This window comes from Pelmatolapia mariae, linkage group LG18, assembly GCF_036321145.2.
Source record: "Pelmatolapia mariae isolate MD_Pm_ZW linkage group LG18, Pm_UMD_F_2, whole genome shotgun sequence".
NCBI lineage: Eukaryota > Metazoa > Chordata > Actinopteri > Cichliformes > Cichlidae > Pelmatolapia > Pelmatolapia mariae.
In genome coordinates this window covers 33,295,608-33,320,196 of record NC_086243.1, presented here as the reverse complement: position 1 = coordinate 33,320,196, position 24,589 = coordinate 33,295,608, and the positions used below count along the sequence as shown (strand labels likewise).

General features: G+C 41.7%; 1 protein-coding gene across 1 annotated transcript in view; it reads left to right on the top strand.

Annotated features, from left to right (window-relative positions):
• The window catches only part of tmeff1a (transmembrane protein with EGF-like and two follistatin-like domains 1a), a 107,745-nt gene extending 83,586 nt beyond the window's left edge, over positions 1-24,159 (top strand). The window contains exons 5-10 of the mRNA XM_063461953.1: positions 2,547-2,643; positions 3,520-3,668; positions 15,133-15,192; positions 19,327-19,453; positions 19,668-19,829; positions 21,062-24,159. Coding sequence (XP_063318023.1) covers positions 2,547-2,643; positions 3,520-3,668; positions 15,133-15,192; positions 19,327-19,453; positions 19,668-19,829; positions 21,062-21,146 — 680 coding nt within the window. The 3' untranslated portion in view covers positions 21,147-24,159. The remainder of the gene's footprint in view (positions 1-2,546; positions 2,644-3,519; positions 3,669-15,132; positions 15,193-19,326; positions 19,454-19,667; positions 19,830-21,061) is intronic.
• The last annotated feature ends 430 nt before the right edge of the window (positions 24,160-24,589 follow it).

The following is a 24,589-nucleotide window of genomic DNA, read 5'->3' as shown; positions in this document are numbered from 1 at the left end:
ACAATAGTAAAAATCTAGTAATTCTCATAAGATTTTAAAATTAGAAGTAGAAAGGAACAAATAATCTTTTAAACTTGGATACGAGGTAATCAGGTGGATGAATCTGATGCAGGTGCAGAATTAGATTAAAAGGATTATCATCAGATGTCATCCAAAATGAAAACCCTTCAAAATAAAATCCTCTGGGATCGGTTTCAAAAGCAACTTCTAGTACTGAAGGACTTTTTTTTACTTACAATTTAAAGCTTCCTTGAAATCTTTACATTATTCTTCCTTTTCTGATGTTTTTATTTTACACTTTACTAAATCTAAGTCTATAACAATCAGAGTAGACTGAAGGTTTAAAGTGTTTGGTGAGTGTTGGTGATTTTGTCCAACACTGATTTTGGAGTAAAGGCTCTCTTGCTTATATACGTACTCGTGTATGTACTTGGACGTATTATTTTCAGTGTTTTTGAGGGTGCTGCTTGTTTGCAGTGGAGCTGCAGCTCTGATCTCACCTTTCTTTTGGATTTTAAGGTTGAATAGATGTTTTAATGGCTCCGGGCGCAGCTTTGAGGATGCTCGTTACATTTCCTGTGGATTAATCTCCATCCCCTTGATGGCTCTGAGCTTTTCCTCTATTACATGACAAAATTACACTTGATGAATCATGAAAACTGCTCCCTTGATGAAAGGCGGGTTGGGATAATCCCCGCGGCTCTTTGATATTTGATGCTGTGGGTTGTTACCGCCTCATCTGCTCTGAACTCGCTCCCTGCTGGAAAATAGGCGCCGTCATGCGAGATGGTATTAAACGCATCCCCCTGTAATGGTAATAATAATAATATCATAAGATGATAACGCGTTGTCTCTGTTTCCATTTGGCCAATAAGCTTCGGGAGCCTCTTCACACGTTCAGCTGTGTCTGATAGAAAAGCGCGTGAGCCGTGTCGCGTGTTGATGGTGGAAAACGGCGCCTGCGGTGTTAAGGGCACGGCGGCGCTCACCGGAACAGAAGCTGATGTGAGCTGGAGGTTGTTTTGGAAATGAAATCAGGTTTCTGTTCTGGAAAGATGTGCACAAATAATAATAATAAAAGCTAAGTATGAGGGGAAAGTGATGAATAAAGAGTTTCACAGCCAGCAGAGCAAAACAGACGGTGCGCTGAAATTAAAACGAGTTTTTTGGAGAAACAACAAGCAGAGTGTCACAGGTGAATAACGGCACACTTTTCACAGTACAAGCTCTCATCTCTGCTCCTCAGTAACAGTGTACAACAACAACACCACTGGTTCCTCCTTTACAACCTGTCCTTACTTTTAAGTGAAGCTGAATGTATTCAGACGTTATAACTGTGTTTAAACAGTCACAGGTCCTTGGTTCATGTGTCAGAAGAGCAAACAGGTCAAGGTCTGGTTCACCAGTACTCAGTGTGACACAGAGGGCTTATTCTGCTGCACCTGCAGTTTGAAACAAGCTGTTTTAGCTCTCTTTAAGGCACCAGATAAACAGAAGGTGGGTGGGACTTCCTGTGCCTGACATGACCATATTAGGAAATCTCCCCTCTTTGATCTCATACAGAGTTAAGAGTAGAAACAAACCCAGCATGTATCCTAGTTCAGGCCTTGAACTTTTGGATCAGAGTGAATCACTGTGACCTGAGCTTTTGTTTTACTGAAAACTTTCACCATCAGGGGCAAAATTCAGGGGTGTCCAACTCCAGGCCTCAAGGGCCGGTGTCCTGCGGGTTTCAGATTTCACCCTGGGTCAACACACCTGAATCAAATGATGAGTTCATTAGCAGGCCTCTGGAGAACTTTAAGACATGTTTAGCCATTTAAATCAGCTGTGCTGGATCAAGGACACATCTAAAGCCTGCAGGACTCCGGCCCTCGAGGCCTGGAGTTGGACACTGCTGGCCTAAGGTTTGGTCCCACAGGAATAAAAGCACCGGTCAGCAACCATCTGGTAATCACTAGTTGCAAGGGAAAATTGTGTCTTCCCCCACTAGTTGATGATTGGTTTCTATAATTGAGAGTGTGATTGCTTTTTTGCTGGCAGATTCCTGCAGTTGCCCATTTCCTTTCTGAGCTGCAGTGACACTCGAGAAATGTGACAAAGTAGAAGTTGCAATCACAACAAAGTTTTTGGTTTTTTTTCCCATTAGCGACTGCCAGCAGCCCGTAGTAATGCACATTTTTCCCTTCCACCCAGTGGTTTCCAGATAGTCGCCTACTGGTTGGGAAACAACATTTTCCCGTAGTGACTGGAGATTGAAAATGAGTCCTGTCTCAAAATGACCCCTAAGGAATCTAATGTGTGTGTTCCTCTATAAAAAAAAAAATGCCCCATATAGCATAGCTACATGTGTGTGATAGTATTTTGTACAAAAGCTGAGCTCATGCTTCCGTGAATAATACTGGTACATTTTGGTATATATCACTGCTCACTGCACCGTCTTTTGGTCCAAAGCGATTTACAAAAAGTGAAAAGAAACAGATTAATAATCATTATTGTTTAAAGGCACACTCATACTTAAAGATTTTCTTCTTTGTGTCTTTCAGACGACGAGGGCTCGGGCTCAGACGTCGGGAAGAAGTTCACCAAGTGCAGCACATGCAAATACGGAGCAGAGTGTGACGAAGACTCGGAGGACGTCTGGTGAGTGTTCGACTCGTAGCATTCATACAAAGCTCACCCACGAGGTTTGTGTACTATAAATACAAACTGTCACCAACAACACCAAAGCTTCACTTTTTGTCTCCTGTTGTCGTCGAGAGAAACCTTCTGTTTGTGTGCGGCAGCCAATCGTAGAGAGTTAGCTTACAGCTTGTTTCAGACAGGATAAACTGAGGCCCAGTATGAGATAAAGAAGGATTATTTAGGGCTGTCAATCATGCAAAGCTGCTCTAGGAATAAAAAGTAACTGCACTGGAAAAATCCACTTAAATAAAGTGCAGATGAAACTGAAGTGAGGCTTTTACACACTTACACAGAGAGAGATTTACAAATAAGATCCATCTCCAAGGCCGTTTGACTTTTGTAGTTGAGGTAAATAAAGGTCCTGATTTCTATGTGAGCTATTTGCTTCTCTCTGTGAGGTTTCCTCCAGATTTTTACCTATAAGTTGTTTTTTAAGGAAGATTTTCTGATCTGATTAAGGACAACAGGCTTTTTATACTGTATCGATTGCAAGACCCTTCCAGGCATATTGGGCTACATAAATGAACTCGACTTGACTTATTAAGCGTAGCGAAACAGAACTATAAAATCGACTGAAATAGGAGTCAAAAAGTTCTTTTTTTAGGTCCCACCATTGAACTCTGGGAGTAAATTTGAAACCATTAATCACGAGTGAAGGGGTTCTTGAAAGGGATTGAAATTAGTTCTTTGTATCTGCAGCCGGCCTGTGGAGGACTAATGAGCAGCGTCTTCGTTCCTCTAAACGCACTTCAGTTAATGATTGTGTGGCAGAGACGCGTTCAGACTGAAGACACAACATTTATTCTCCTGACTCGACTCCTCTCCTCCCTTCAGGTGCATATGTAACATCGACTGCAGCGGTCACAATGAAAACCCGGTGTGCGCTACTGACGGAAACTCCTACAACAACCCCTGCCTGGTCAGAGAGGCCTCGTGCATGAAGCAGGAGCAGATCGATGTCAAACACCTGGGCAGGTGCCCCGGTAAGACCTAACGAGATTACACGATTGCATTACACGAGCTCTGTGGGCAGTTTAAAGCTGCTCAGGTTGATGCGTTGAAGCTAATCTCATCTTAAATCACAGAATGAGGCTGTAACTGTAACTCGTTTATAAATGACTGCATGCTGAAGCAGAGGTGGTGATACAGCAACACGATGCAGTTTTATCAGGCTTGTTGCAGCTTAGAGTTCAGTCCCTGTTTAAGACTGCAGAGAACCCCGTCGTCCAACCCAGACTCTGCAGTCCTGTGAAGAACTACACCCGTGATGCAGTGCTTTGTAGAACCTCCTTCAGCAGCAGTAACTTCTGCATGATGCTATCAGTCTTTCACGCTCTTCTTTACAGCGTTACTTCACTTCACTGGTTTTTGTAGCATTCGTTTATGCGCAGCTCTCCTGAGGTCTCACATTACAATCAGGTTGAGGTCAGGACTTTGGTGCATTTTCTTTTTCAGCCATTTTCTTGGAGATTTGCAGCTCAGCTTGGGATCATTGGACCTTTGCATGACTTAATTTTAGCCAGCGTTTAGCTGTCGGCCACACGGCCTCCCGACTCTACAATACTTTGGTATACAGAGGGGTTCAGTGCTCAAATCATCACCCCTCCCCAACCATGCTGGCAGTCTCAATAGGTATGTCTCAATTCCTAGGCCGCATCCTTCGGAGAGCGCATTTGTCAGCCGATTACGTCACAGCCAGATGATGAAGGGCTGCTCCAAACGTGGCAGACAAATGCCTCCTTCATTTCCCCAGATTTGAAGGATGGGTCGGGTGTATCCTTCATGGCCCAACCTATCCCAGAATTCATAGGACAGCCCAGCCAATTCCAGTTTCCAACAATGGCGGCTGCTACTTAGTTTAAATATTACTCTTATTACTCTTTCTGGGTCACAAAATAAACTTTTAGAATGTAGCCGTGTAAACTTTGAATATCTGCTCGATTCATCAGGACATCACATATTTGCAAAAGCGCTCCGACGTTTTCGGAGACGTCTGTTACCCACCAGCTCGATAGCTAGCCGGGGATTCAAGCCTCACTAGAGCCGGCGAGAACAGCGAACTCCCAGCACATCGTTTTTAGACCCCCACGGTCTTTCTCTACTCAGGTTAAACATGATATGTAAGTCACTTAGATAACTTAAAAATGTTATTGTTTGGCTGTTTTAGTGTTTTATTTTTTCAGTGTTTTATTTCCTCAGTCCAAAGCACATCGCTCCAGATGTTTTTGTTCCATGTTTTTTAGACGCACCTTCCTCCTGGAAACGCTTCCAAACAACTGATTCTTGTTCAGTCTTCTAATTGTCTTGTCATGAACTTTACCTTTAACATGCTAACTGAGACCTGTAGAGTGTAAAATGAAGCTCTTTGGATTTTGTGCGCTTTCTTTGAGAACAGCATGGCGTGATCTTGAACTCCTGAGAAGATTGTGTTTTGTTAACACACACCTGAATTCTCCAGACCAGCAAATCTGTCACTTTTATAGAGGCGCTCAAACCTGCTCGTGATCAGTTAATCAGGTGCATTGATTAGGAGCACCTGGCTGCTACTTACCTTCTGGCACATGTGGAGCTGACGGAGAAAGATGAAATAAAAGCTGCTCTCAGTTTCTGTCACGCTACATTAGCTCTCCCACGAGCAAACAGAGCACTGAACTGAACCGAGCGGCTTGTTACTGATATCCGATCCACTTATGTGAGCCATGATTACACCAGTGTCCATACTGAGAATTGGGCCTCAGTTTATTGTTCAGCGTTTCGTTGCTACACTGACAATAAAGATTCTGATATTAGAGCGATATTCTCAGTGTGCTAGCTGAAGATTTTGTTTAAAAAATGTGGGTGGGTGACGTCACTTTGGCTGTGTTCCTGTTTTGCATGCAAATTTGAATCCAGTGAGGTGTTTGATTCCTGGAACTTTTTAATGACCCATCATACTTTGGTCATTCCACTGGTGCAGTTGCACAGTGGGTTAGAAGCTGCAGTAGGGATGTTTTGTTCTGACTAAAAGCAAAATGGTTGCTGACTCTTAAGATCAGGAAGAAATATTGAGTTTCTTGGGGTTTTTTCAGTTGCACATACAATCCTGAATATTTGGTGTGATTATCTGCATCAGGAGAGAGTCATTTAAAAGTGTGTGTGTGTGTGTGTGTGTTTTCATGATAAGAACGCATCATTGCCTCTGTGCGTCTTCGTGTTTTGAGCTGTTTCTGACAGTAATGGTGCCCTGTGACACCAAGCGATGACATACCAAGCTATGATTTTGGTTTTGTGTTTGCACGTGAAAATGTAAAACATCTCTGAGCGTCTGTTTTTTAAGCTTTTGATTTACCTCCATCATGGTGGCGTGCGCCTCCACCCACAGTCTGTTCAGCTCTCTGAGCTCTCTGTCATCACGCTGTTTCCTGACGTGCATGAGCGACTGGATTCAAAGCTCCACGTGCAGCTTTGTGGCGGCCGGCAGGAAGCGCTGTGTGAATAAGTGACGCCAGCACCCTTTTCAGCCAATGAGGAGAGCGGATCTCTGCAGACAATCGTGACAGAAAACGGAGGGTTTCGATAAACAGAGGTCCCTCCTGTGTGACAGAAATGAGGCATTCAGTGTCACACAAAGCATTAATTATGGTTCAGTTTCCATTTTTTTCCTAATAACCTGACCTGCAGCAAACACAGCGCTGGTTTGTGCTCCACGTGTCCGCAGAGCTAATCAATGTTCAGAAAAATAAACACCGACTGACCTTTTAAAGACACTCAACTTGAGTGTGAAGGCGCTTCGACGATACCCAGAGGCTTGTTTAAGCATCGAATAAGAAAAAGGAGGAAGTTAAATCCATTTTTCATAATAAACCTGAGGAGGCTTAAATAGTCAGAGAAAAAGATTTGGAGTTTATCGAGTTTGAAGTCACAAATTCACAGGAAACGAATCGTTCACTTTGCAAAGTTGGATTAACCTCATCAGGTACCGTCACCGACTTCACAGACAGATTCCTCATGTTTTGGTTTCTTCATTGATATATATTTATGACTTTGAAGAGACATTTTAATGCTGTGTTGATTTTTCCTGTTACTCAGAACCATTTGATGAACCTAAAGTTAGCTTGTTGACGCCATTTTTCATTTCTGAGTCTGAATTCTCTCAGCTGAGTTCTGAGATCAGCTGATCTGCTTACAATAATTAGGTCTGACAGTATAAATATGCATTAAATGCAGCTGTCATAAGAATAACTATCACAGGTTACTATGAAGAAAAGCTAAAACCTGATAAACTGGTCTTATTTATGGTGCACACATGAGATAATCACACCATTTAAAGCATTTTTAAAGTAACTTCTAGTCAACAGATGGCCTCTCGTCCTCGTGACTCCGTGGACCAAACATTTGTGGCTTTGGTACAAAAGACGTTGTGAGATGAAGTCTTGATGAGGAGCTGAAGCCTGTAGTAAACCCTCGCTGCTCGTCCCCCGTGGCTCAGCGAAGCTTCTGCTGATGCTTCCATGATGATCTGTAAATAGTCTGAGCCGCTCCGACGACCTTTGACCTCGACTGCAGCGAGTTGAGAGCAGCTCTCAGCTTCGTCGCTCTGTGTTCAGACAGAAATCCGCCCACTGACGCCTCTGCGGCTGTTTGATCCGATCCAGATTGGAAAATCTCATCGAATCTCAGAAAACGGTCGCCATCAGCTGTGTGGATTATGAAATAAGCTGGTTCTTCAACAATAACCCACCCTGAAAGGAAAAACACTCTAAATGGATGAAACAAAGAAGTTTAGTACTCATTTCACTTCTTTGTATTTGACTCTGCTTTATTTTCCTTACTGAACTTTTCTTTTCTTCCCAGATTCGTTTTTTTGTCCTTCCACTAATCACACTTTCATGTTCTTCTTTTTCTGTCTTCGTCCCTTTCTCTCCTTCTTTCCTGATTTCTTACAGAAATGTAAGCTTTCCTCTTTTTATTTCTCTTCCTCAGTTTGAACTCCTTTCTTCCTTTTTCCATCTTTTTTTACTTTCTTTACTTTTTCCTTCAAGTTCTGTTTTCTTTCGTAACAAAGAAAATATTTATACGTTCTTATATGAGTCCACTTCTCTTTCTGTTTAGTCCTTATTGGCTTTATTTGATGGAAACCTTGTTCTTCATTCCTTTTTTTCCAGCTCACTTTCAAAAAGTTGTTTAAGTTGAAGACCGTCACTGCTGCTGTTTAAATCTTCCGGCTTGAGCGTTAGTCCTCTGGCTGCAGACGCGGGTCATTATTTCACATTAACTTGCTGATGTAGTAAAATGCAGGACTGATGGCGTTCAGGGCTCGCTGAGTACTGCTGACTGCACGACTGTGACCGTTTCATAAATCAGCCTCGTTATTGAAACCGTGTCAGACAAATTAATGCATCTAATCACCGGTGTTTTCAATTAAGAAACAAATCAAGCATGCAGGAGCCGCAGTTTTAATCCGCAAGAAATTAATCCACACCTTGTTAACATCCTGAAATAATCTGACACGCAGGGCCTGCTTGGCAGCAACAGCAGGTTTAAATAATATCAGTCAGAAATCAGCTTTCAAGGCAGGAAACAGAGTTAGTTTGTTGTACTGCAACTTTAAGTACAGTGAACAGACTCAGAGACTTGAAGTTCAGCTCAGTTTCCTCCACCTACAGAGTAATATGAGCCATAACCTATGAATTTAAATCCAGTGTTTCTTAGCTGTACAGTATTTTCATTTTATCCATCACTAATAGAATAACTCTCAAATTTCAAAAGGCCATAGTTTGTTATAGCCTAGCTTAACCAACAGAATTCATTCTGCCTTGAAGTACTCGGATCAAACTATCAGGTAAAGCTATAAGACAACCAAAACAACAGAAAATGCAGGGAGACTTCAAAGCTACCAGAAAGAGTTCCCAGCTGCCTGCAGCTTCTTGATAAAGTCCAGCTCAATCAAACAGGAAGTCTGCAACTACACCACCAAAATAATAGACTTTATATGAATCGCATAACCCGTAGGGGCGTTCATGGCAAATATTTTAAAAGTCGTTTAAATGAGAGGGAAATAAATCACATTAGAAAGAAGAGTACATGGTGCTACAACCAAAACCCTCCTTACAACTGTCTTGGTCACTAGCAGGTTTCTGTGGTCACCTGTAGTTTGCATGGAAGCCACCAACTCGTCTGCAAACACTCACTGACTACCGAGTGTTAGTCAGCGAAAATGTAGGACGTTGCCTTCCAAACAAAATTTCTGCCTTAATTAAACAACAACTTGCAAACTTGTACTTGCATCAGACTTTTCAACTGCTTAGTGAGTAGTTTGTGTTTGCAGATACGTTGGCATCTTCCAGACAAACTGAAGGCAACTGAAGGCAACTGTGGCAGCCTACCAGAGACCCCAAAAAATCCCAATTTTCCAGTGCAACACCTCTTTGTGACCAATTTCATAAGCAAGCGACAGCCATACAGGGACTGGTCGGCGATACTCACTTTTCTCCCAAACGGTGGTTCCATGTGGCCTCTAGCTAATCTGTAGGCCTGCCTTAATTATCATCAGCTCCTGATTTGAATTCATTTTAAAAACAGTGAAAACTCGACCGTTTCTTCTTTGTTCTTTTCATACTGCTGTTTTTATCTTTGATTTTTTTTTTTATTCAACTGATGCCTAGCATCATCATACTGCTCTTTTAGAGGACTGTGCACAAGCATGTCTGGGTAAGCTGCATACCCATAGTCCAGACAGACAGTATAAAAGATGGATGTGACTTGTGGGTCTGAAAGGTGAAGCCAACACAGAAGTGCTGTAAACCTGAATTATTTGTGGTAGCTACCAGTGAAACTACCTCCGGTTGCCAAAAGGCTTCTCGTCCTGTAGAAGAACCTCTGTAAATACTTTCCTGTTGATGAGTTTCGGGTCTCAGTCTTTACTTTCAGGTCAATAAAACCCTGAGTTCTTTTTATAAGTTATGGTAATTCTACTTGTCAAAAAAGCTTATTATCCAGAGATAATGACTCACTCATTACATCTGGTTTCAGACGCCAGGGTGGCGAAAAATTTAATCTCAAGGGAGTCACAGCAGGACTTTACAAACTGGTGAGTGCTGACATGGTATGTCAAACATGCTATGATGAATTCTGCCCCTGTGACATCTCCGTTTGGTTAGTAAAGTCTCGATGATGCTTCAATCAAAGTGTTTCCACGAATCTCTGCAGATAAAGAGCACAAATGTAGCATGACTCATTGTAACAGAAGATTAACATGAACAGCAGTTCTCTTAAGAACTGGAATGATCATCATTATAGGAAATATGAGTCATCAAAATGACCCATCCACTGACCCCAACCTCCTCCCTAACATTACCATATATGGACATTGTTATTGTAATCTTGCTTATTAGTAACCCTCAACTTAAGAGTTCATAGAACAAACTGAGGGACCTTCTAAAACGAGTAGTTTTATTGTCTATTTTACCTCAAACAGGATAATAACTCACAGAATAAACATCCTGTTATATTCAGTCAGACTTCCAATTAGTGACTGACAGCATAAACTCATCAAGAACATGTGCGCTGACGTCACCTTCGTCTGTCATATTTCTGTGCATTTAAAGAAGAGGAGTCGCCCCCTACTGAGCATAAGGAGGTTCATGTCCACATGCACAGTCTTGGATTCATGGTTTTCCTTTCTTCTTGAATAAAATGGAGGAAAACTTAAATAAAATGACATTACTTTAAGTTCATTAAAAGGGAACACTGTGGTGCATCATAATAGCATTACTGTTGGTGAAAGTGAGACTATTTTGAACCTTTTTAAGCTGCTGGTCATTTTGTGACTGAAAAACTCTGACTTGGACTTGAAGCTTAAAGTTAATTAGCTTCTAAATGACATTTGTAACTGTAAAGGTTTTCTTCTTTAAAATGTTGTAGGTTTCTTGTCTCAGAAGCTTTAAAAGAGAGTAAATTACAGCCAAAAAACATGAAGAAGGAGTCCAAAAGTTCATCAGCATCCTCCAGCTTTGTGCTGCCTGTTAGTTCCCCTGTTTTTCTGAGTGATTTCTCGCAGTTTTATAAATTTAATCCCATGTTTGATTCTCAAATATGCAGAGCATCTTTTTATGGCAGAGATGAAAACACCGTTGCGATGAGTCAGAGCTCCTCTGAACCATCACTGAAGGTTTCTTCCTCTCAGAGGAGCCGAGGGTGAAGTGCAAGTGTTAGATGCAAACCTCATTTGCAGTCACAGTTTGCTGCGTGATGTTTTTCAGAGTCTGTGCCAACACCCAGAGCTCCTCCAGCCTCGGTACAGCTCTGAGCCTCAGGTCTGATTTATGTTGATGGACTCACCTTGAATCACAATGTGTCGTCCTGCTGGAGATGCACTCTCTGCAGGTGCCAGCAGGAGACCCTAACCCGGGAAGAGTTATGGATTTCTTGTCAGTGGTTATTGCTTTTAGGTGGCCAGTGATCTGATTGGCTCAGTGAGGTGGCAGGTGAGGGTGAGTGGGTGGTGAGGGGTGGTATTGCACCCTGAGGTGAAGAGCACCTGCCACCTTCTCTGATCTGTTATTTCCTCAGGGCAGCAGGCCAGTGACTCAGTGCACCACAGCCAAGAAACCAAATTCAAAGGATTTGAACACATTGATCCTGTTATTCCACAGCAGCGGAGGCCAAATATTGGCCGAATGTGGAACTGTGGTTCACATAAGCTTGTTAACTGATTACAAAAGCTGTAATTCTCTACCACTCCAGCTTTTATCAACACCATTCATGATTTGTTAGAATCGAGAGTTTTTCATAGTGAGTGATCCAAACCACAAATTAACATATTAATAACTAACCTGACGATATGGATGGATCCTTTCAGCCATTCGATGATATTTACACTCATTTGCACAAGAAAGCTCACAGAGTCGAGACCAGGAGATGATACAAAACCATCAGGGGGCCACAAGCTAGTGTAGTCCTGGTGCTGGCGCTAGAGAAGATTTGCATCATGAAATCACCCTGGCATAATAATCTGTCACTCATTGGACCCAGAAATAACTAAAGATGTGACTCTGAACAAGTGAAGAAGACAAAAGCTGTTGTTCTTGACTTTACCAGGTAGTCAGATAAAAGCTAATGGCTCATTTGATACCGCCTACTTTCAAATCTTTAGCACACATTATTTAGCCCGCTAGCTTCCTAAAGCCACTTTGCAACCCACCACCAACCCAGGTGGTCCTTTTCCAGCTTAGTCAGTGTATTTGTTCTCATTACCTTCAACTGTAAATTAGTCCACCAGAAACATATTTTGTATATTGATGTTTTCATAGATCCCAAATCTTTCAGTTAATTTCTGGAAAACTTTCCATTTACATAATGAAATATTAGTTGATATCTAGATATAAATATATGGATATTTAAAGAAGACCACACCCACAGTTGTACCAGTTATTGATTTTTATGTGGATAGTAATGAATTTGGGAACGTTACATGCCCCACTACTGGTTATATAAGAAATGAAGTGGTTAAACCCGTTATGTGGGAATTGTAAAGTAAATTAAATCCAATAATGGTAACTTGACTATTTATTTTTTGGTTATTAGTCAGCCTCAAACTACAACTTGTGTTTGTATTCACAATATACAGTGAAATGTAAAAGAGCTTTTAAAAAAAGTGCTTAATTAGCTTTACTAAATGCAATTACTGCAGCAGTCATAGGCACAGGGTGCCAACAAATGACTAATTTGTTCTGACACACCTGAATCAAATGAATGACTTGTTAACAGGCCTTTGCCAAACTTGATGGCATGCTGAAGAGGTAATCAGACCATTTGATTCAGCTGTGTTGGAGTAGGGATGCATCTAAAAGCTGAAGGACAGCAGCTCTCGGGGACTGGAGTTGGACACCCCTGGTCTAGGGTGTCCATATACTTCTGCTTATACCACATAAAATTATTGTAACAGTTTGTCATTCATATTTTTCTTGCATCAGCAGACTGTTTTATGATTTTTATTTTTTGGTTGCAAATACAGAAAAAGGGGAGCAGGAGCAAAGATGGGAAACAATGATGCTTTGGGGAGGTGCTGATGGAGGGAGGGAGGGAGGAAGGGGGAGGGTAAGACGGAGACAAAGAGAGTTCTGTCAATATTTCCTCAGGAATGATGGAGCATTAAAAATGGATGAGTGTGTGTGTGTGTGTGTGTGTGTGTGTGTGTGTGTGTGTGTGTGTGTGTGTGTGTGTGTGTGTGTGTGTGTGTGTGTGTACATATGTCTATGTGGAGACCAAGTGCATTTTGGTGCATTATGAGGACAGCTTTGTAGAATGTGGGTTTTTTACATCCTCACTTTGGGTGTGATTTCAAATATCAACAGACAAAATAAATACTGGAAAAGTCAGACTGATGGCTGTATTGACCTTATAAAACAGAAAATTCAGACTATAAGTAATAATAATGGATTGGATTTATATAGCGCTTTTCAAGGCACCCAAAGCGCTTTACAATGCCACTATTCACTCACTCTCACATTCACACACTGGTGGAGGCAGCTACGGTTGTAGCCACAGCTGCCCTGGGGCAGACTGACAGAAGCGAGGCTGCCATATCGCGCCATCAGCCCCTCTGGCCAACACCAGTAGGCGGGAGGGTAAAGTGTCTTGCCCAAGGACACAACGACCAGGACAGAGAGCCCGGGGATAGAACCGGCGACCTTCCGGTTACAGATGCGCTTCCCAACCCCCTAAGCCACAGTCGCCCCATAAGCGTCTTCCATCTTAGCTGGCTAAATCACCATGGTTACGGTGTAAATGTTTTTATACTTGATCTAATCTGCTGCTGAGTCCTTTATTCACACTGCTGAACCGTGCATCGAGAACACCTGATTTCATTTTGATCTGCTGACAAACTAAAGCATCTTCTGTGTTAAACCGTGGGACAGTAACTCTTCATGGTTAAATGTATCCAGTTCTCATGCTATTGGCACAGTGTTGCATTTCACTGTTATACTTTTTGTGTCCACTCTATGTTCCTGAATGGAGGAGGTGACACTCATAGGGATCATTTTGTGTAGAAGAGTCATATATCCCAGGAAACACTGCCATATGTGAGCACGCACAGAGCCTGAAGCACAAAGTCCAACTTGGAAGAGATCACTGATAATCACTGATCTCTCCAACACACATTTTCTCCAACAGAGATTTTAAGTTTCGTCAATCGGCAAAGGCAAACGAAAGCTGTGCTGTTATAATTTGTTCCCTGTGAAATAAAATCTTTCTTTGATTTTTTTTCATTTATATGTATACACTGTTCCAGTTGTGGATAATCATATCAAACATGGCCAAAGTATCAAATAATGAATTGACAGTATGAAAAAATCACCCCTGTGAGAACAGCTGTGAGTTAACTTGTTCTATGACCTCAGTAAAGACTTTGAAATGAGTTACATAGTTCATAATTAAGCTAATGAGTAGACGGTGTTCTTGGTTTCTCACTAAACTATACCTCTTGATCCTGACGTCTGGATTCAAAAAGTTATGATTAAACAATGTCAGTGTCCTGGGAGTCCACCACAGCCTCGCTTCCACCAGTATCTACTCGACTCTGCTCAGTTTTGTTTGTTTTCCATTACAATTGAGTACCTCCTATGCGCATGGGGTTGTTGTAGCAATGCGGCCAAAAATCTCGTAACATCATTTGTATGCGACACATTTCCTTCGTTGCCAGGTTTCAAAAATGGCATTTTAATTTTTGTTAAGGAGTCAGTCTCATGACTCGTCGAGTGACGCCATTGGCTGGCCACTGTTGACACCACATTTTTGGATCGACTCAGATCAATTGAAACGCGGGCTGAGCAAACAGGTTCTACCACCTTATAGGAAAAGTCTGCAAACCGAGTCAAGCCGAGCTAAGTAGATACCAGTGGAAAAGGGCTGTATGTATACCAGGGTCCCCACAATGATAGACGTACAAACCGGAGTGTATGCCCTGTTTAACATTCGCAGCAGATCCTCCTGCAGACGGCATGAAGACATGAAGGCTGTCGACAGGAAAATAACCACAACAACACAAGAACCCAAACCCTGCTGCTTCTTTGTTTAGTGGCACCCACCACTGTTGGCCACACAAAGCACACACAGACCATCAGACTGACCCTCCTCGACTCTAACAGAGCGAAACTCAGATGGCGAGTAAACATCCCCCGACATCTTTCACTTCCTTTAGTCTATCCTGAAGAGTAAACACACGGACACACACACAGAGTCAATAAACAGATCACAAAAGACACGATGCAAGACAGCGAAGAGGAAGTCAAGCGGTCAGGCAGTGTCGGCTTCACCCGAGGAAATAGAAATGATCTCAAGCCGTCGCCTGGATGGAAACGCTGAAATCTTTGTTTTCCATCACGCTGGGAAAAAATAAACTGTTGTGTGCTTATTTAGAGAGGATTTCTGAATGTAACCGACTCCATCCTTCTGTTTCTTCTGCAGCTGATAAAGAAAAACAGGGCAAGAAAGACGACGGCAGCCCTTTCAAAGGAAACGCCCTGGGTAAGGAAGCTCAACACGCCTCATGTTCCTTTTTTGCCAGGTTGCTGCACTCTACAAGTTAAAGGATAATGTTAGATTATTTCCACCTGATTTTTCCCTATTATTTTGCCCCTGTGGGTCATACGAACACTGCCCTCTCCAGCTGTGTTGTAGAGGTTCAGACACAAAATAGCACAACACCCTCAAAGCTCCATGCAGCTTTCCAAACACTTGTTTTTGTATTTATAGTCAATAAAAATGAAAAAGAAAAATAATCTACTGTAAACTGACTGTGTGTGATTTCCAGCGTGGATCACAAAGCAAAATATGATTTAGAGGATAGTGTAGCAAGTTATCAGCTAACACTACAAGATACATCTGTAAACTGCACCTGATAATTAGCACTGATTCACATACAAATGTAGCATTTAATTTGACTCCTCAAAAGTGGAGCAGACTCCTTCCAACACCACAAACCTGCATGAGAGGTCCAGTTCAGCTACACCCACTTTAACAGCTACACCCAGCTGTTAGAAAAGCCTTAAAAGATGAACTCTATGGACATTTTAACATGAGAGTCTGTGGGGATGGAGCCAGCCTTCAGTGGCCAAGAATGAACCCATTAGGAAGATGTTGTGCGGCGTCTCAGCACGATGACATACAAACAAACATCTGCTCTTACCTGTACATCAGTGTCTTTGTTCTCTATGTTCAAACCTGAGCATCATTAGCATCATGCATATATGAGAACACAGAGACACTGAGGGCAGTCAAACTGAATCTTGAAAAAATAGTTTCAGGAATCAGATTACTGTTGGCAGCGACAGAGTTTCCTGTCAGTGCAGATTTGCAGCTCAGGTGCATTCATACCACAGGTGTGTTGACCTAACAGTGGCATTAAATTAACAATTACAGGACGCCGTCCATCCAGACACGAGCATAGACTGAATTTTATGTCAGTGCTTCTACTTGTTATTCAGTCTGTGTCAGTATGTGTCACTGCGAGCCGATGTGATGGATATGCACAGAGCCGAGCCGCTAGCATGGCTAGCAGTCTTCGCATTAACAACCTCTGGGACTCTGTTTGTATTTGCTCATATTATATAACCACACTGTAAATCCACTTTTCCTGCCTCTAATGCGGTAAAACTTCCTGCGGCCTTTCGGCAGCCTGTTAACCTGCGTCTGAACCTGCTGAGGAGCAACAGCGGCTGGATAAAACCTAATGAAAATCTCCTTAATACACATTAAGGTCCTCAGAGGGGGGCAGGAAACAAAGTGCAGGAAATCAAAATGCACAGCTGTGAATCTGAAAGAAAGAAAGTACACAGTTTTTTAAGCCTGATCCCGGTGCGACTGTGTGATTTCTCATAAGTCAACATGCAGATTAGAGGAGCAGAATGAGGGCATTTCAGAGCCTTAACCATCAGCTGCACGACGCAAGTGTTGAGTCCGGAGCTCAAAGAGGAGATGAAACAAAATCTAAAGCGTTTTATTATCTGCAGAGCTCGCCGTGCATTTACATCACCGACTGGAACGTCTCACGGGGAGCGATTCCTCCGCAGCTCCTTCGCTCCGAGTTTTAACTCGGACAAAAGAAGCGCAGGATTAAACTGCGGCATTGTCTACATCGCAAACAGGGAAGGACACAGCAACACATTTCTGCCTCTGATAAAGAGCTGAGAAAGGCTGAGCTTTCCTTCTGTGCTGCGTTCAGGTGACCTTCACCACATCGGCGCCTGTCCTTCAAATAAGTAAATCATTCAGTGACGAATGAATCAAACCGCGGCGTGTCCCTACTTGCCCTTCACTACAAGCTTTCATCACTCACGGCTCCCAAAGACAGTGAAAGGTTAAAAAGGCTCAACTCAAAAAGGGAGTGAAGAAGTTCACTCACAAAAAAACCTTTTAAAACAATGTTTTACCACAGGCGGCTTAAAAGGTCGATTTTTCTGACTCTTAGAGGGAATAAAATTTATAAAATGGGCTTGATGTTTTTTTCAAAACGAGCCAAAGCAGGGAAGTTCATTATCTCATCAGGAAAGTGTTTACTAGGATCAGAGCAGAGGATCCGTTTTCCAACAGACTTCCACAGGAACAGAAGGGTTTGCTGCCACACAGAGCGCCCCCTGCTTGCCATTAAAAACAATGCACATTTGTTCTACTTTTCTATACTGTCTGTGGTTTTACTTCAGTCTGGATGTAAAACGTGGATTTAAGTCACGCGTCCTTTCTCATAGCCAGCAGGGGGCGCTGCTCTCACTGTCAGTCAGGTTGTATAGCCGTCTGCCTGCTGCTCACTGGATCTGTGACCACACTAAACATTTTCCTGATGGGTTCATGGACTCGGTTGCGCGCACCAGGTGCTACTAAACACAGTATCATGTTCATTTAGTATCTTAAGGTCTCACTGGCGAACAGAAGCAGAATAAAGGAGGCTACTTCTTGCCCTGAGATTAGTTAATAGGTGAGAGTGTGTCCTTTGGTTTCACAATGAAAACTCTGCCTGTGATGTCTGGTTACAAAAAGCTAAAGCAGTGAGTGTAAAAGCATTAAGTACTCTAGTCCCATTTTTATCATTCAGTGATAAATATAAGAACTAGAGTAGCTCAGGTTTATAGTAACATGTCACCGTTGGAGGAGTCTGGTTTTAAATTGAAAAGATGAAGGTTACAAAACTCTGATCTGGGTAAACCAACAGGTTTCTGTCCCGACTTCTGTCCTATAATCTCGTTCAAACGTTTCATCCAGCAGCACTCAGACAGTCTTAAGCTCGTGGATCTCTGAGATGTCATCGCGACCGTCGTAAACACGGCGAACAGCAGAATTTAAAATCGGTGACACGCACACACAGGCGGCTTCTTGTTAACAGCTTTCTTTATGTTAATGTGGATTTGGTATATAACGTTTCAGTCACTTTAATGAGCAGCACAGTTTGCTTTGTCAGCTTTTTCTCTAAGACTGCAGTGAATTACAGAGACAGCTCTGTGTGACTTCTTATTATGATTTATGCCCTCGCACAGCGCTGCAGCTCACAGGAGATGACTCAGTTTGTGGCACAGCAGTTCATTTATTATTATTATTAGGAGCATAAAATGTAGATCTGCTTTTAGGGGTTTTACCAAATTTAGCTTTAACATTAAAAAACAACAGTATATTGTTATTATATTAATAATGTTTGTTAATTGAATGTAAGATGAGCGACGTCACAGTCAAACTCAATGAAACGTGTCTGTGTGTTCAAATTTACCAAATATATCTTTGAATATTTTTTCATAAATTTCCAAAATTATGATATAAGATCAAATAAAGTAAGATGTGTTTTATTTATCCCAAAGATGGGAAATCACTGTGTTCCAGCAGCCCAGGCTCAGGTCTTTAAATCATCATCTAGTGAATCTATTGTCTCCTGTTTGTTTCACACAAATGGACTTTTTTCATGCCAGCGAGGACAAATTTGTAATAAAGTGTTTCATTAGGAAATGTTTTATGTCAGAAGCTCAAATCTGGGGTTGAGACAGTGAGGAGGCTCAAACGTAGCTTTAAAATAAACGTGGCTTTTTCAAACCCCAAACAATTACCGTTTAACACTCGAACCAAACCAGGTGACAGGCTGCTGATTATGAGCCTCTTTATAATGTATTTAAATGATGTGTGAAAATCTGTGGCGTGTGTGATCCTGGGTCTCTGCCACCATCCCTCCGAGCTCCTAATACAAACTGCTTTTGCCTTTTAAATGGAAAATCATTCACTTTGTGTACTTGTAGACATGTAAGATTAAACGCCGTGTTCAGGGTCGCTGTCCAGAAACACACATCAACAGATTAAAGGTTGTGACTGTTTCACAAACTGCTTTGAGATCAGATTACACCAAATATGAAAAACAGCCTAGTTCAATAAAATAAATACATCACAAAACAAACTATGGAAGAAGATTTTTTCCGTTAAATATAGAAAAAAGTGAAGAAACTAAAGAAAATGAAGAGCTTACAAAGGAAAATCTAACAAATCATTATCAGTATTGTGGTAAAGATTTGTGTTTGATACAGAAACTATAAATCAATATGTAATAAAATCTCAATAATAAAAATCCCTTTATTGTTCTCACCTGTATAAAACCTTGTGTCTCTGATTCCTTGTGTTTCTTCCTTTCAGACACCAGGATTGTGGATCACGGAGAAGGTTTCTACCCGGGAATGTCCATCCCGTGTGCCGAGAGCTTCTCCGGCTTCTGCGTTCACGGGAAATGTGAGATCAACAAGTACAACATGGCCACCTGCAGGTTTGTAACTGCCTCTACTGTAAATGTTTCAAATAAATACATAAATATGAAGCGTTTGTTTGTTTTTACTACAGTCAAAGTTAATGGATTTCATCATAGTAACATTAAGTATGAAATGTCAAAGTTTAAATCATGAAACAAACACAAAACTGTTACAGAATCCTAAAGTATGTAACATGTGACATCACACGGTCTTGTTGTGTGTCCGACTCAGATGTGACGCAGGATACAAAGGTCCTCAGTGTGACGAGCCTCAGGACTTCAACATCCTCTACGTGGTCCCCAGTGGACAGAAGCTGCACTACGTCCTGATCGCCGCCATCATCGGTGCCGTGCAGATCGCCATCATTGTTGCCGTAGTGATGTGCATCACAAGGTAAGGTGACTCAAGTGAAAAGAAAAAAATAGTGTTTAAAGTTTTAGTTGTACTACTGTTATTAAAATGTCAAATATTTATGTCTTTACGTCTCATTAAAATACTTACAAAGTGTTAATTGATTTTAGTCTTTAGCATTTCTGCTCGATACAAAGATTTTGTATCCTTACATTATTTATCAAAAGAGTGACATTTCTTTCACAGGAGCCACAGCACTGTAATAGCAGCAGTAGTATGTTAATTATTTTATACTTTGCTAGAAAAATAGATGCAGCGAGTTAAATGAAACATGAAGTTGCAGTAAAAAAGGCAAAAACAGAGTTTGTAGAATGTTGAGCTGATGTTTAGTGTGGTTGGTTTTCCTGCAGTGGCAGTGCGGATCATCGGGATCCTTACATGCTAATGAAAAACCTGATGGTAACTTTCTGCATTAATACACCATCAGTTCTGACGATCTCCAACACGGCAGCATGAAGTACAGCTCCAAACCATAACAGAGCCACATGGCTCCCCTCACCTAACCACCGCTGCACACACTGAACATTCGTCCCGTCATGAGACCTGTGGTCACTGATTTTCAGTCCATTTCTTGAATAATTGGTATTATTTTTACCTCGGCCTTTTCACTGGTCACTTTTTATTCCTCCACTTAAGAACACACCATGCCAAGATATATGTGTAAATAGCTCTCTGGGAATCACATTGTTGGTGTAAAAATACTCTTTTATATCTGTCAAAATGTGTTGCCATTGACATTTTTGTGGATTGAACTAAATAAATTGGAACACATTATGAGGTTTTGTGACACGCTGCCTTGAAGATACAATTTAAGAATGGTTCTTTGCAAAATTGCCCGTTATTTGTAGACACAACGCTGGTTCATTGCTTGAGATCTGTGCCCTTTTTATGCTCGAACGCTTCATTGGTCAGTCATTGGACAAACAAAAAGAAAGAAAAACATCCTCTGTCTGAAAATGGTCAGGTAGAGAAAACCTGGAGAACTTTTGGCCACCACTTTAAATAACGAGCCTGACTCCTTGGAAAGAAAATATAAAGAAAAAAAGGTGGCGGTTCAAGACTTTTGCACAATACTGTACAATGGCAGATGTAAAATCTAAAAGAGAAAAAGCACCAAACTGGGAGATTGACTCAATCACAGCATGTAAATCTGATTTTAGTAAAGTAACGGACAGAAATTTTAATACCGACTTTCTCGCTCTCTTTGTCTTCAGGAAATGCCCGAAGAACAACAGGGGTCGCCGGCAAAAACAAAATCTCGGACACTTTTCCTCGGACACTAACAACAGGATGGTATAGCCGTGTCTGCCGGAGGTCTTTTTTGATAATTTTTTTCTTACGGCGCGGGAATATACCATTTTTTAACAGTAGGTGTAGTGAGTTTTCTTTTTCTCCTAGGAAACTGTTAAAAGAAGAATATTTATTTCAGGGGCCTTATTTTCCCTCCTTTTAATTTTGGATGGCATCTTTGCGCATTTATTTTGCGCATCAAATTTTTTAGTTTGTTTTTTTCCTCCAATGCCGCGAGTAGTTCAAGGAGCCGATTCAACACAACCCGCTGTCACTTTGCATCGCCGCCATGTCCGCCGTCTGTTTTCCTGCTACGAGGTTTAGTTGAATGCTTTGCGGTATCTTTGTTGAGCTGGCTAACAGAGTAACATCTGCCCCTCTGGAATGTGCTATTTATTGAAAAGTTTGACTTCTTTGCCCCTTTCTTTTTTGCTTTTTACTAATAACGTGCAGCTGATTACCAAATGCAGTGTTTTTTGTTTCCGTCCTTTCGTGTAGGAGGTGAGAGGGGCCAGCTGGTACCATAGATATGTTTACGCTCATCCTTTGGTCCATGTAAAGACTTCACTGTGTTCAAACAAGCTAATAATTTATTCTTACCATGAAGAATTCTTTTCTTGAAAGTAGCTTTTACTGGAAGTTTTTATGTTAACTTTTCTTCGAAATTGTAGTTTATGTATATTAGCATGACTTGTGATAACTGTGTACTGTGGTGTAGTTTTAACTTTTTAAAAGGAAAAGTTGTCGGCCTCGATGCCTCCTCCGCCTCCTCCGCCCCTCCTACGATGGCACGATGGTACAATGGAGGACGAAGGCGTTAGTCGGGGGGGGGGTTTGGTTTTGGGGTTTTTTCCCTGAAAAGGAATGTGCATTGTCTGGAAATCAAATGTTGGCTTTATCAAGACAAGGAAACACACAACGAGCATTTCTGCCTGTCGTTAATGAAAGGAAAGTAAAACCAGTAAAGCCATGAACACAAAGGCGGGAATGCTGTATGCAAGATTGTAAAGGAAGGGCTGGACTTCAAATCGACGTCAACGTCCTGACGGTAATTTTCACGTAAATGGAAGAAGTCTTGGTTGCTTCGATCAAGGATTTTCTCTGAATGTGAGGGAATAATTTTGTTTTCTGTTTTCCCCTCAGCAAAACATTCCAAGCACAGACGATCCCACGAGAAAAAATAACACAGTAATAATACAGAATATAACAGCGTTCTGTTGTCTGGTATGAACATGTGTGTCTCATGGTGTTTAGATGAAATGCATAGCGTCATTTGGCCTTACGTTATTCACACAAACACAGTCAAGTACTTTTGGCGTATAAGGAGGAAAAATCTGATCAGTATCCTGAATAATTTAGTAATGCTAATAAATAATCCAAGCCTCCTCTTTTTGTTCTGTTTCGATGTAAAGTTTTGATTGTCACCTCTTTATTTTTGACGTTTCACCTGTTTGACTTACATTCGGCAGCATCGTCTAGATTCTGAGAATGTGCTCGTGTACCGTGTGGCTAAAACACACCACAACCCCGAGTGAGTCGCCAGTACGCCGGTTAATGTTAAAGCTTTGCCCGTCTGCTAGAGTCTGAGTGACGTAAACGTCATCTCGTGGACGTGCCTGCAAGTTTCTGTGAGAGTTTCCGATGCACCAACTGCGTTTGCACCCCAGGTGGTGGAAATGCAGAAAATCGACTGGACTGACGAGTCGGCCGTGACGTCTCCGGCTGTCCGAGTCCACAACAGACTGTAATCAAGGCTTAAGAGGTGATACCATGAAAAGAGACGTTGGAGCTAATTTGGTGTTATTTCTTTTGTGAATGCAACGTATGACAAGAAAATACATTTGAGGTTTGCTCCGACAGCAATCACGCCAACGTCTCAGTGGGATCTTTGTGTCATCTGGTGAACGAGTTCTGTGTCGCTCCTCGTGTCCCTGACCTAACCGTCACGCAGCCTGTGCGACTCTCAGAGTCCAGCTTTGTGTTTTTGTTTGTCACAACATCCAAATTTCATTTCAAATTGTCTTAAATTTGAAGGATGTCATTCTTCAGTGAAATTGTACTTTAACACATTTCTGAAGGTGCAACATTTCATTTTAAGTAGTGCTGTCAGCGTTAATCTCGTTAAAATGACGTTAACGCCGTAACCCTATTAAGGTGTCAAATCTCCGTTAGCAAGTTAACGCGGCTCGCTCCATTCGAGGGGCTGCACGGCGCTAACTCTAAGCTAACTTGTGCATTGACGCTGTGCAGCCGCTCGCACGGGGCGATCCGCGTTAACTCGCTAACGGAGATTTGCCACCTTAACAGGGTTATGGCGTTAACGTCATTTTAACGAGATTAACGCTGACAGCACTAATTTTAAGTCTTGTAGTAATTCACGAGGTCAGAAAATCCTTAAATCTGTTTTTCACCGAGTTGCCAACTTTCTTAAAGTCTGATTCATTTACACTGTATTTAAAGTTGAAGTTGGTCAGAGAGTTTGTCCGTGGGAATACGAACACAAGAAGAATATCCTCATGTATTTAATGCAAACACAAGTGTCAGTTGATTTAATTCAGAAACCGTCCACCAGCAGCGAACTATCTCAATAGTTAACTCATATCATCCACTAAGACCAAACCAGTCCTTTGGTTCAGCTAATACACAAAAAACGACTGAATGACTGTAAATAATTTACTGTATTTGCTCGTAAAGGTGAGACATGAGCAGGTGATGCCACCAGATTTCACGACCACGCCCCCGAGGCTGTGCCCAGGTCCAGGGAGGTTTGTTTTCTTCTCTGTATGTTTCTGATTTGACGTTTTCTGTACTGTCTTAGTCTACATTTACAGGTTGTAGGTCAGCCCCTCCCCCCACCCCTCTGCTGAGCAACGTGTTTCTACTTGTTGTCGACCATCGCAGCCGTGACTTCTCTAAATGTGACTAGAATGTGTTTGACATGTTATATTCTGCATGTAGACTCGGCGAGGCTATTTTTGGTCTCTGACGAAATAAAAAAAAGAAAAAATGTTTTTTTAATGTACACCGGAGTGCTGTGGCGTCATTTGATTGAGTGTCCTGTGAGCTTTCTCTTCGATTTCTGCGTCTTCTCGTGACTGATGCTCTCGTGTTACGGCACACTCGACGCCCTGTGATGAATTAATGATGTTTTTTAAACTGAGTGTTGAGATGACCTTCATCATCAGTCGCTGGAGACCAGAGACAGTTTTGTTTTTCCTGTACACACACGATGTCCTCGTTTCATACTAAACACTAAAATTACACATTATACACCATCTCTGCCTCTTTATCAGCATCCAGCTCGTCTCTGTTAAACCTCATATAAAAGTCAGAACAGCTTTTGATTCAATAACTCTGTTTAGTAGTTCCTAATCACTCAGTGAATTTTTAATTTCAATATTTATAAGCAGGAAATTGACATAAAATGTACTAAAAAAATTAATAGAACTCGT